This window comes from Vanacampus margaritifer, chromosome 14 (assembly GCF_051991255.1).
Source record: "Vanacampus margaritifer isolate UIUO_Vmar chromosome 14, RoL_Vmar_1.0, whole genome shotgun sequence".
NCBI classification, from domain to species: Eukaryota; Metazoa; Chordata; class Actinopteri; order Syngnathiformes; family Syngnathidae; genus Vanacampus; species Vanacampus margaritifer.
In genome coordinates this window covers 16,281,566-16,294,339 of record NC_135445.1, presented here as the reverse complement: position 1 = coordinate 16,294,339, position 12,774 = coordinate 16,281,566, and the positions used below count along the sequence as shown (strand labels likewise).

Genomic DNA, 12,774 nt, shown 5'->3' with positions numbered 1-12,774 from the left:
GCTTCAACGGACAAATGGAGGCTGCTGATTTGTGACAAGGGAACGGCGCTCTCACCCGATTGGCTGAGGACGGTTGAGATTGGGTTTGGGTAATTTGACTGGGATTGCATAGATGTCCGGGTGCTTCTGGGCGATTTCCAACTGAGTTGAGAGAGGAACAAAGCCCAGATATGTCAGAATGACTTCCAGAAAAAACAAAAATACAGCTTGCAAACACAACCCAAAGATGAGTTCTGCACGGCGTCAAAAGGATTTAACTAAATTAAAATTACATTAAAAAACAAACAAACAAAAAAAAACGTAGTTAGAAGCAGAAGTTTCGAACGCAACCGAAGTCGTCTGTCAAGACGGGATGCGTTTGGAAATTAACTTTGATGCCCCAACACCACTGATAGTGTGTGTGTCTGTGTGTATTCGGAGAGGTAAAAAGTATGCACCGTGGACCAATTTCAAAATCTACCCATTTTTGTTATCTAAACTCTAGTGTCTAGTTCCATGTATACTTCAAGTGAATCATCATAGTATGACTGCTAAACCTCCACATACTGTAATTTCACTGGCTGCCGCTGGCAATTATTTTCCTTATTTAATGATTTATATTGATCTATTATTATTTGTATTAACTTATTTATTATTATTATTATCATTACTGTTATTACTTATATGTACGACGGTGTATTAGGGCCACGTATAAATATATATATTTTTAGAGGGTGGGGGCAATATTCTGAGAAAAAAAAAAGTTTCCACTTTATAAAGTGGCAGATTTGCAAGAAAAAAAATCATAAACTTACAAGAAATACACGTAGCGTACTACTCTGATGTTTGTGCCAATACTTTTCAGTCGGGTTTTCAAATAAGGAGATTGCATTAGCGGAGATTAACCATATGATGTTAAGCATTCGCTCTTTGACGTGTCGGGTACGGTCAGCGACGAAGACGCCTAGCTTTGCGAAGGTCCACTCTCTGAGGACCAAGTTCATTTGTTAAAATGTATATTTACTTGTACATTTATGTTTCCAGAATTATTATTTACACATTTATACATTTAGCTTTTTTTTTTTGGAACAAGTAGCTAAGTTGATGTGTCGAATCTACTGTTCTCCGTCATTCACTAGCATTTAAGTATGCTAGCTTCTTACTAGTTAGTGTTAGTCAGCTGATAGGGGATCAGTAAGTGTTGTCGCTCTAGCTGCGGTGAATGACAAATAAAGTTTAGATGAAAAGCTACGCTTACGTGTATTTATCGTAAGTTTCGGAGTATTTTTTCTCGCAACTCTCTGACACTTTATAAAGTATCAAAAACGGCAAATTTGTAAGTTTTCTCTCAGAATATTACCCCCCTCTGAAAAAAAAAGTGGCCCTAATACGCCGTCGTATATAGTGTTGTCACAATACCAAAATTTCAACTTCGATACTATACCTGCATAAAATACCTCAATGCCGGTACTGAAATGGTACCGCGACAAAAATCTAAAACATCAGCAAAAGCAGCTACATTAAAACTGACAGAAGAACTTAAAATTATTCTTTTTTTTTCCATTCATTCAAAATATTAGTGTGTATACAGTACATGTTAATTTATGTAAATACTGTATCTATGTATGTATATACTGTATGTGCTTTCACATTGCACGCCATATTCTTGAAGTACTGTATTAAATATTGGTAATACAGTTTCACTCCCATGACTCAATGTAACGTTGTTTGAGTGTGCGTGCGTCGCTGCTCTTCTCCATTACGCTCCCAATTAGTCAAATGCGTAATCAAATACTCCAAACTGGGAACAAAATAATTCACACTCAACTTATTTTTTAAGGGAAGTGTCAAAAAAAATTAGCGCATCATCTGAGCTTTTTCTATGCATAACTGTGATTTCCTACTGTGTGCCTGTTCATTGAACGCACCTTGAGTCCACCCACTGAAGGAGTGATTGTTGCGTTTTCTTCTGCTTCTCCGCGAAAAACATTTGCTCTTGTTTTACAAAACGTGATGTCGGTTGGCTTGCCGTGGCTGTTGGCCACGTAAGAAAAAAAGTTCAAAATGACACTGTGCCGTCATACTTCTCAACGAGGAGTGGACGACCAGAAGCGCTACACTTAATTAGTGCGTCATGCTTCTCAACGAGGAGTGCACTGCCAGCTAGCGGTTCAGTGTTCAATGTGTGAAGCCATCTTCCTCATTTCCTGAGCCTGAGCTGAAAGAGGCGTGCCGCTTACTTAAGGCGTTTTCCGCATATCGGTATGTGTACCTGCCTTTAAAACAGAGTTGGCGGGCTGTCTCGTATTTATTTTTTAAGTACCGGTGCTAAAAAAATAAAAATAATACAGAGCCGTTTTTCTGCCCAAACATCGAGGTACGGTACTGGTATCCCATGCAACACTAGTCGTATATATTTCTTATTTTTTCCCATGATGTTTTTCTTTTTTCTCTCCTTTTTATTTTTTTATAGTTTTTCCTTGCCCTCTTGTGGTTAAGATCAGGGGATGTCGTTAATATTCGTGGGTGTGAAGCCCTTTTAGACTCTTGTGATTAACGGCTATCAATTTGACTTGACATATTTATATTTCATGATTCCTTAGTAGTGCTCTTCCGCCATCTTGTGGCATTGATTGATAATTTGAATCATTTAGGGGTGGCATCAATTAATTGCAGGTTTCCACTCACACTGTCAAAAATTAACACTTTATTCTAATCTGTGAATTTGCGCTGCACTCGCATTGGCATGTAAATGCATCGATTTTTATATACATTTGGCACGGCCCTTGTTCAAACTTGAAGATATCTAACTTAATGCATTTTTTTTGTATTCATGCTGCCTTTAACTCTTTGACTGCCAGACGTTTTCAAAAACGGGTTGTCGCCAGTGCCAGCCGATTTAAGCATTTTGAGTGATCTTTCAAGGTCCACAGAAAATGTTGTGTTTGGACTATGGAAACACACATACTACCAAATGAAAGATTGGACTCTCAGCTTTCAAAAGTTTGTTTCTACCTTATTCCGTTCTTCAGTAATCAACAATAGAAAATGGTTACTTTCACCGAAATTCTCTCTTTTGAAACAAAAAACGGAGAAAAAGAGCTTTTTGTGAAACGATGTTATTTCATGCACTCTAGTGAATTGTACACTTCTTTTTGTCCATGAATGATGCCACAAACACCTAAATAGTGCTTTACTTCTGTAAAACGCTTTCACCAACAATGAAAAAGTGTTTTTTGATTGCAAAATACGTTTATTTCCATTCAACAGTGTAACAATTTGACAAAACAATTTCGCAAACTATTTACAAATGTGTGCAACTGTGGTACTACTTACAATTATGTGGATGTTTCAAATACAGTTTTTCCTTTTGTAACGCTCTCCTGCGTGCAAGGAGACGCCAGGACGCGCACAACAGTTTACTTTCACTTTCACATTGGTCCGTTTTGCGTGCAAACGTTACACTTTCTTGACGGCCTTTTTTTCCGGGGAATAAAAAGCAAGTAGCAGACTGTACACACTTCCTCCGATGAATATGCATTGGACTCGGGGCACTCTCCGTCGTCCGATCGAACGTCCGCCTGTGCGTGCTCGGTTGCGTTCCGCGTTACGACACCGTCATAGCCGCCGCGTCCAATTTCGCCGTCAAGCTCGGATTCACCTTCATCATCATCAAGGATGATCACCGTTGTCATCAATGTACTATTTTAGCGTTGGTCGATGCCTTTCGTGTTGTAAGTGTAGAGCTGCTTGCAAACGCTCGCCATTGCCCGTTCCCTCCTCCATCTAGCTCCATCTAACGTCTTCTACTGCCGCGTCAATGCTTTCCAACCACGGAGTCACCATCATCTTCATCATCGTCATCAACAATGTGCTTTTTTAGCGATGCTTTTGGTCTTTGAAAAAAACGGCTCTGGCGTTAGCTCCTCGCGACCGGCCGCCATTTTTCCTTTGTTTTCCATTCTGATCTCCTGCTCAACGCTCTAGCTCCGCCTCTACTGACGCCCACCCGATCTTGTCAAAAGAGAGTCATCGCTGCCCTCTAGGGGCCAAAAATAGTCATTAGGCTCAAAAAACCTGCTTAAAACTTTCAGGAGAGCTCCGCAAGCCTTCCCAGCACCCGTTTCAAAAAAAAAAAAAAAAAAAATGGGAGGACGTCTTTTAACGTCTTTGGCGCTCCTCCGTAGGTTTTTGCAGAACGTCATTTAACGTCTTTGGCAGTAAAAGAGTTAAGAATATCTAAATTGTGCCACTTGAGAGTAAAAATAAAAAGTAGTGCAGAAGCAACACATACCCGAGCATTTTCTGCCTCCTGCAGTTCGAGGATCCTCTGAGCTCGGGCCAGGTGGTCCATCTTCTCAAAGGCTTTAATCTACGGAGAAACATGTTGACATGACTTCTTTTTCTACAGTATGTCACATCATGATATCCATGTAAATCTCACAGATAGATGAAACACATCCGACTTTTAATGAGGACTGGTGAAATGAAGAACAAAAAAATAAAATAAAAAATAAAAATGAAAGTAACAAATGCTTCATTCAAGCATTTCATTCAACACAGACATTCAATTACCTGATCCCCCATTTGCTGTGCCACATAAGAAGCCAAGAAAGTGGTAGAAGAAAACAGCGGAATAAAGAGGCATCAACATAAGCAACCAAGCAGCAAAGCCCATTAGACAAAACAGAGGGCGTATCAAATTGGACTAGTCAGCAACATCTGCAGAATATTCATTAGGAAGCTGCAGCTCTAAAAATAAATATGACTAAAACTAAGTGAGTAATCACAACCTTGCCCAGGAAGGATTTGTTGGCAGGGTCCTCCTTCATCTCCGAGGTCTGATCGTCTGACATCTGGTTGAGGCGGGCCACGGTGGGCTTCAGGGCCACCGGAGGGGGCAGCGGCTTGTTCCCGCCCGCTGCATCGCTGCTGATGGTGCTGCTGGAGTGCGAGTCATAGCTGCGTGATGAGTCAGTCCGGGTCTGAGCACGCACCTGTAGCATAACGCAGCCAGCCAGTAAGAAACATTCAACTTCAACATGAGCGTTTGGGATTGCACACTTACACACAAAAAAACCCAACAACAATTATTTTGATATAATATTTCCCCCAAAACAATAACAGATCATTTTAAAGAAAGACATACAGTATATCCCAATATAGCATTTTTTCTTTAAGGGGAAGTCAACCCAAAATTGTTCTGTACAATAATATGTTCTATGTTAGCCCTACTAGTCTTAACATGATACAGTATTCTTATTAACATTGTGTTGGTGAAATACGAGTTAAGCAGCAAAATCCACCTGTTTATATCCATCTGAGTTGCTCAGGGCTCAGGTAACAACCAATCACGGCTCAGCTTCAGAAAACAGGAAAGCCGTATTTGGTCGTTACCTGAGAAACTGTGATGTCATTTTCAGTCGACCTCCCCCTTGAGATGGATAAAAATGGGTGGATTTTGCTGCTTAACTCATATTCCACAAATGTAATATTAATCAGAATGTCATGTTGAGACTAGTGAGGTCACACAGAACATATTACTGTCAAGAAATGTTTAATGTTGACTTCCCCTTTAAAATTTAATCAAATTAATGGCAATGTTCTATTCTTGGAATTTCTTATTTCTACTTCCTGATTGTAAAACAGCAACAAGAGTGTGTCTGATACTGATATTGGCCACAAGTAATGATATATACATGCATTCCAAAGTTTAGAGAAGGTCAATATATTTTCACTTGTAATAGTTGTTGTGATTTTAGGTTTGTCCTGAAATTGTACTAAGAAGTAGGGCTAGGTTAAAAAAAAAATAAAAATGGAATAATCGATATTGAATCGATTTTCCTTTTCGAACCTGATATCGATTCATAAAACCATAAATTGATCATTTTAACATCGCTTTTTCCCATGAATTCATAAGAAAATTGTATTTTAATGGTCAATTTTTTAGTATCTTACTTTTTTCTTTAAATTTACTGTTCACGTGAATTTAATAGTATTTTCTTACCTTTATGAAAGACCGGCCTTATTGCACTTTAAGACAGTTCAGAATCTTGTTCATTTATATTCATAATTACCTGAATTAGAATTGTGAAAATATTTTCATCTCATCCTTGCTGATGTCAACTTTTGTGTAACACTAAAGTGATTACAACACTTACTTTTATTATTAAATTAAATAATTTAACCGGTTACTGCCTCCGGAAAATTTTATGTTTGTGGAGTTTTTATCATGTCCTTGATATTTAAGAAATAATTGATTTTCCACAATTAATCAATATCGGATTGAAGTGAAGTGAATCAAATTGTAAAAAAAAATCTAAATCGAAACAAACTGAACTCTCGTGAATCAAAATCGAATCGTTTTGAGGAAATTAGAATCGATACCTACCCCTATTTAGAAGTTAAATATCCCAAACTTATTGTGAATAGTGCATAAGATACAAGATTAATGGATCATTGTGGTACTGATGATCAGTAAGTCTTGCCTCATTAATGCCTATTTTCAGTTTTGAAATGGAATGGATCCTCACTGCTTATAAGTATATATATTTAGTCATTCTTGGTTGTTTATCACACATATGGAGTTTTAGTGTAAGTGTCCCTAAAAGAAGACATTTAATTCTGTATGGTGTTTACAAATGTCTTTATTTTGATTGCCTGTACAATAAGGGTGAGAAAGACAACTCAGTATGCGATTAAGGCACTGTGCTCTCACCTTTGGAGGTTCAGGGACAAAAGCAGGGGGAGGACTGGGCTCTCTATTTAGCCTCTCTCTGCTGCCTGACCTTCTCATACGATTCCGGGGTTCAGGGTGGGGCTTCTACACGCACAGACACGAAACCACACACACGCACACGATACAGGAGGGTTGACAGGGTTGCACTGCACATGAGAGTACTATCCCGGATGGGGGTTCGGTTTGCACCCAACTCACCTCGTCAGGCAGCACGGGTTCTGACGAGCGACTGATGGCTGACACAGGCTGTGGCTCATCCATTGGCTCGTCCAGCTCGTTGTCGGTGTAAGCCCCGCCCTCATCGGCGGTGTCGTCGTAGTCGCTGGTCAGACGGCTGTCCATGCTTAGGTAGTCGGCGCTCATCGCTGACAAGTAGGACATTCGGTCGTCATGGAGATCTAGATCCTCCTCTGAACCATCCAACTGTCAACAGGAAGTGATATACCGTAAAGCATCCGCATTTGTGGCTTGACATTTACAAATGCACATTTTCGCGGATTTATTTTGCAATCTTCTATTATTTGCTGAAAAACTTGTCCATTTGCTATTGTTGTTTTTAGGGGCAAAGAAATAAAAGCACTTAGATGTAAAGTAGTTTAACAATGACGATTTGTTTGGTCTCCTCATGTTCGGCCAGCTGTCGCCTACTTAGTGCACCGTACTATAACGATTGCTCTCATGAGAAAACCAAGCAGTGTACTGTTACTTCCTGCACAGTGGATGGAAGAGGGGGATTTCCCTTCATAACATGTCCTGTACTCAGAGATTGTTAATTGGGAGCCACTCAGAACGACTAATACTGTATGAGATTGTGTTTGGTGCTCATATACTCAGAACGCAGAATGTGGACTCCACAAGATTTGCACTTCTAAGTGTTGTATGACTGGTCCTAAAATACTGCAAAAATATCAGTGCAGTTTCATATATTTTTTTTATTTTCATTATACACCAGTATCATCATATCAAAATTATATAACTACAACAATTAGGTTCAGCCAGACTGTTCCAGTTCCTCAAATGACCCCTTATTCTCTAAACACTGGTTTAGTCACCAGACAATGCAACATGAAATGAAATGCTACAAAGAAAACTGATGTCAGACTTACCTTGCCTTCACACACCCACACAGCTCTGTCCTGCTGTTCCCGAATGGAATCTTTCACACTGCCGTACCATGCATCATTGGCTGAGTTGAGATCGATTGTATCTGAATGGGAATTAAAAGGAACAGAATACAGTACACTTACTATTTGGTCTCTACATCAGCAAGGCTTCCATTTCACAAATGAATTGAATGGTTAATTGTGGGACTGCTGAGCGGAGCAAGCAGGCACATATTACTATCCACCCTAGAAAATGGGTTTATTATTATAGATTTTTTCCGCAAAAATGCAGCCCGTACCGTAGATCGCACCGGCACGAATGAGGTATCAAACGATGCGGCTTGATCTGACTCGGTGCGGCATTACTTTTCTAGGAATTCCGACTTACCGTGGCGACGCAATTCCCAAAAAAGTCCCCCAAAAAGTCCCATAGGAATGAATGGGAAAAGGAAAGACAAAATCACACATCAAGCACCTTTTTCCAAGACACACTGCGCATGCATACGTTAACCGACCGATATGAATTTTAGCTCATTTTGTAGCAATTTTTCCCATCTTTAGTTCAGTGTCGAAATCTTTTTTAAGGAATGAAAGCTCTCCCCCCCTGTGCGGGTTCAAAGACAGTGAGTGAAATAGCCTTCTAACACACTCAGTGGAGCAATTAGGCTTTGAGTGGCGGGAACCAAAAAATCTATTTCTATTTCCAAAAGTTTCACTTCAACTCGTCACCATGGCCACAATCTTTGCTCACTAGACATCAAATTCTCACATTTTGTAGTGACAAGTCCCTTCTTTCAGACAAACTAACTTTTATTTGGCTAAGGTGTCATTTAGTATCTTTATTTTCACTTTAAGCGAGGAGAAGTCGGACTCTCCCGGCTATATTTTCCATGTTAATTTCAGGCGCCATTCTCTTTTCATTTCTGATAAATCATAAGTTTTCAACCTGCCCTCATTTGGTCATTTTTCATCCGATTAAAAAAATGAGAACATGCTCGTGTTCCCCAAACCCTTGTCATTCTAACGAGCCATTTGTGGAATCTGCATCTTGAACCGTTAAGTCGTGAGAGGCTTTTGTTTGAGGTGTGCGTCTGTCATTCATTTCAGTTGAATGGTTGTGCATGACGTCAGTATGTTAAAGTTCCAATGTGTGTGCGTGAATGTGCATGTTGCTTAAAAGGGACAGTAAGATACTTTTAGTTTATGTTGATTATGGTTAACTTCCACATTTCTTGACCGATTCCAGTCGTTTAAATTTTAAACTGTTCAGCTCATTTACATTTTTTTAAGGACAGTAAGATACTTTTAGTTTATGTTGATTATGGTTAACTTCCACATTTCTTGACCCATTCCAGTCATTTAAATTTTAAACTGTTCAGCTCATCTACATTTTTTTAAATAGATTTTCAAAAAAACCACATTATTATTATTCTTTTTAAATTTTTTCTATTAAATGTAATGGACTGCTATTTAAATACTGCTTTTTTACAAGTGCTACTACTATACTACTACTACTATTGCTACAAGTACTACATACATGTGTGTTTTCACCTTGCAAGAGTCAGCAGTCCCATTCAAAATTTCCGCGGGAATTTTTCTAGTTGCTTTTATAGTATGTAGATTATGTCCATCAGTATGTATCTGATAGGGGAGTCATTTACTCCAAAGCATTCCATTACGTTGCTCCGAATCTCTCAAGGGGAAACACAACTCACACTTTGTAACATATACACTGAGGCTGTATATACAGTATGTATACAGTACAGTATCACCCAATCATACACATGGAGGCATGCAAGGGGAGATGTCAGAGTGAAGAGGCACACAAACATTGGGCTGCTCCTCTTGAGCTGGGGCTTTGGTGTTGGTACCGTGCTCAAAAAAGACCTCGACAGCAGTCAAATGTAGTAAAACTTTTGCATCCAATTATATGTAGCATTAGGAAATGGACCAATTGCATTTTGATACATATTAGGATAATGGTGAGCCAAGAATTTGTTGTTCTTGTAGCATTATTTCTTTTTGTGTAGGACAGAATTTGAAAAAAAAAAAAAAATCACATTTATTTTTCTATAAAGGGTTGAACATGGATGAACATAAATTTGCACTTTATGCAGATGATTTATTAGTATTTTAAACTCAACCAATGATGGTCACTTCCCCCATTACTGAATAACCTTATGAAATACAGTCGCATTTGGGGCTATCAAATTAACTATCCCAAGAGTGAAGCATTCTCAATAAATTTGGAAAATCACTGTTTTAGTAAGCTCTCAGTACCATTTAAAGGGCTTTAAATATTTGGGAATTAATGTCTGCCATTCATTTGATAAGGTATATGAAGAAAATTACAGATCACTGCTTAATAAATCAAAAACAGAACTGCAAAGATGGATGCATCTTCCTTTAAAAAAACTAGACAAATTAACTTTCTTTTTGTGGCAAAAAAAATAAATAAAAAAAATACAGAGAGTCAAGCTTCTTACATTACAGGCGCCTTATTCAAAACGTGTCTTAAATTTTAGATTACTTGGCCGCCCAGTTTCCTCCTCTGTGGATGTGGTTTGATTATAAAGTAGAGGATGTTAGGTGGTTATCAATAGAACAGTCTGAATTACAGGATCAATTATTAACGGTCGTACCATTTCTGGGATCTAAAAATAACCTTAAAATATTAACAAGCAATTTAAATCATTTCTGTTGCATTTGATTCTTGGCAACAATTACATAAATTAGTTGGGCACAATGCAAAATGATTGGTTAATTCACTATTAATGAATTAATAATATTCCAGCAGCTTTAACGGTTGGTCTTTTACAAAGGTGGGTGAGAAAAGGTATACTCTTTATTATAATGATGACTTTACTTTTGTTATTTGTCAGAAGCTTATAATAAAGATAAAACGTCATTTCTTACAATATTTGCAAGTTAGGAGGTTGGATAAGGAGTCAAACCAAAGATAAATTTCCATGTAAACCTCAGGAAAATGCCTTTTTGATGATAGATGTAATTGAGTAATAGGGTTAATATCTACTATTTATAAAACAATTATTAATAATTTACCAACTTATCATGGATATATAAATGAATCAAAAAGAGAGGCTGATCTTGGATGAAGATATACAGAGGGCAACTGGGACAGATGATTGGTTTTAGCACAAACAAAATTAGTGTCCACCAAACACAGACAGATTCAATTTAACATAGGACATATTTCACTCCACATACTGTAGGTTGAATAACATGAGAAATGATCTGTCTGGTCAATGTCAGAGGTGCACTATGTCTATGGGAACACTTGTGCATATGTTGTGGAGCTGTATGTGCCCAAAGTTATACTGGATTTATATAATTGCAGTAACTTCTGTAAGCAGACCTTGGAACCTGATCCTCGTACCTGGTTGCTGGGAGATGTAACTACTGAAACTGAATTCTAATAAAACACATTTTGTATTATTGGCAGCAACTGCTGCTAAGAAATGCATACTTAAGAACTGGAAAAGTGTTGATCCACCTTAAGAAAAACACTGGATTAATAAACTCCTGCCAGAAAATCTTTTATGATCAACTCGCAAGGAAATCTTTGAATCGACTTGCATTCATTCCTATTTTGAATATGGTGACCCCGCTTGATATGATTTCAGCTTGTTGATTTTTGTTATTATGTATCATTTTACTTGTATAACTTTTGTGGAGAGAGGGCTCTATTAATTTACTCATTTATTATTTTTATTTTGTACACTTTTTGTTTTTGTTCTCATTTTTTGTATTTTGTTATCGTTTGTTATTGGAAACCTTGAAAATTATGAATAAAATATTGAAATATATTGGTTCCATGAATGTGCATAGGAAACCGCTGTGGTTCATTACCTCCAACAAAGCTGAGAACCACAAACTTATTTAAAAAATAAACTTTTCCCCTTAGAATGTACAGAAGTACTGGATATTGGTGAGTGTATTTATGGCTTAGTTGCAGTGCGTCTTGTGTTAACAGTGACAGAGCTCTCATAATTTAAAATACTAAAACAACCAAACAACCTCTCAGTGACAAAACATACCAGTGAAAAGGTGTGAGCATGTCTTTCTCAGCTTAATGGCCTGCTCATATAGTTTGCGTGCACTGCGGGTGGATCCAGGCAAGAGGCGATTCCTCATGGTCTTGAGTCCCTGCTTGCTGTCTGGATTCAGGAAAATGACGATAGGATACCACTGGGTGTAATTCAAGGTGTCAACGGCTTTGGGAGTCACATCCAGCAGTGCGTGAGTATTCTTAGAGAAAAAGTTCCAATGTTACAAAGTGGATCAACATTATTAAAATGCATTTTGTGAAAAAGCATACCTGTTCAATAATTTGTCGAATTGTGTTCAGTCTTACAACTCCGGATGATTTCTCACTTCCTGCATCCTTCGGCTCCGTTTCTTTAACAGGAAAGATCACAGTATTTACGGGTGTATAATGTTGTAAGTAGAATACTAGTTTCCCTAACTCAAGCAGAATCTCTACCATGTTATCCTAAAATACAAAGCGTAAACACTTACTAGCAATGACAAACTCATTTGGCATGTCACTGGCCAGTTTTTCATTCACAGCATCAGAAATGGGCCCAAATATGACCACAGGTCTCTTGAAGCCAGCTGAAAAACAATAAACAGCCGTTGGACAAAAACATTCAAGAATCCCACCTGGAAGCAACAACATTCCTGCAGTTTAAATTGAGGTTAGGGCACCTTCACGCAGGACAACTCTCTCATAGGCTGAGAATCGTGTAGCAACTGGTGCTGCACTCAGATCCTCTCGACTCTTGCGAAGATCTTTTTTCTTAGCCGCTCTTTGACCTCGAAGCCTCCAGAAGTCTCCTCTGTCGTTACCTGATGCAGCTCGTGCAGCATTCTGGACGTTAGACATTTGCTCTGCTCTGTGATGTCAAACAAAAGCGCCTCAGCCACATTCAT

The 12,774-nt window shown here is 38.4% G+C and overlaps 1 protein-coding gene across 8 annotated transcripts in view; it reads right to left on the bottom strand.

Moving 5' to 3' along the window:
• The window catches only part of tjp2a (tight junction protein 2a (zona occludens 2)), a 45,660-nt gene that overhangs the window by 1,842 nt on the left and 31,044 nt on the right, over nucleotides 1–12,774 (bottom strand). For 4 of the 8 annotated variants that reach the window (XM_077585415.1, XM_077585423.1, XM_077585420.1 and 1 more), the window contains 11 exons: nucleotides 12,550–12,737; nucleotides 12,361–12,456; nucleotides 12,161–12,240; nucleotides 11,880–12,090; nucleotides 7,825–7,925; nucleotides 6,917–7,141; nucleotides 6,698–6,802; nucleotides 4,773–4,976; nucleotides 4,555–4,569; nucleotides 4,274–4,351; nucleotides 56–141 (listed from right to left, as the gene is read on the bottom strand). In XM_077585415.1, the coding sequence (XP_077441541.1) occupies nucleotides 56–141; nucleotides 4,274–4,351; nucleotides 4,555–4,569; nucleotides 4,773–4,976; nucleotides 6,698–6,802; nucleotides 6,917–7,141; nucleotides 7,825–7,925; nucleotides 11,880–12,090; nucleotides 12,161–12,240; nucleotides 12,361–12,456; nucleotides 12,550–12,737 (1,389 nt within the window). The remainder of the gene's footprint in view (nucleotides 1–55; nucleotides 142–4,273; nucleotides 4,352–4,554; nucleotides 4,570–4,772; nucleotides 4,977–6,697; nucleotides 6,803–6,916; nucleotides 7,142–7,824; nucleotides 7,926–11,879; nucleotides 12,091–12,160; nucleotides 12,241–12,360; nucleotides 12,457–12,549; nucleotides 12,738–12,774) is intronic. The other 4 variants (XM_077585416.1, XM_077585422.1, XM_077585417.1 and 1 more) reach the window with 3 other exon arrangements.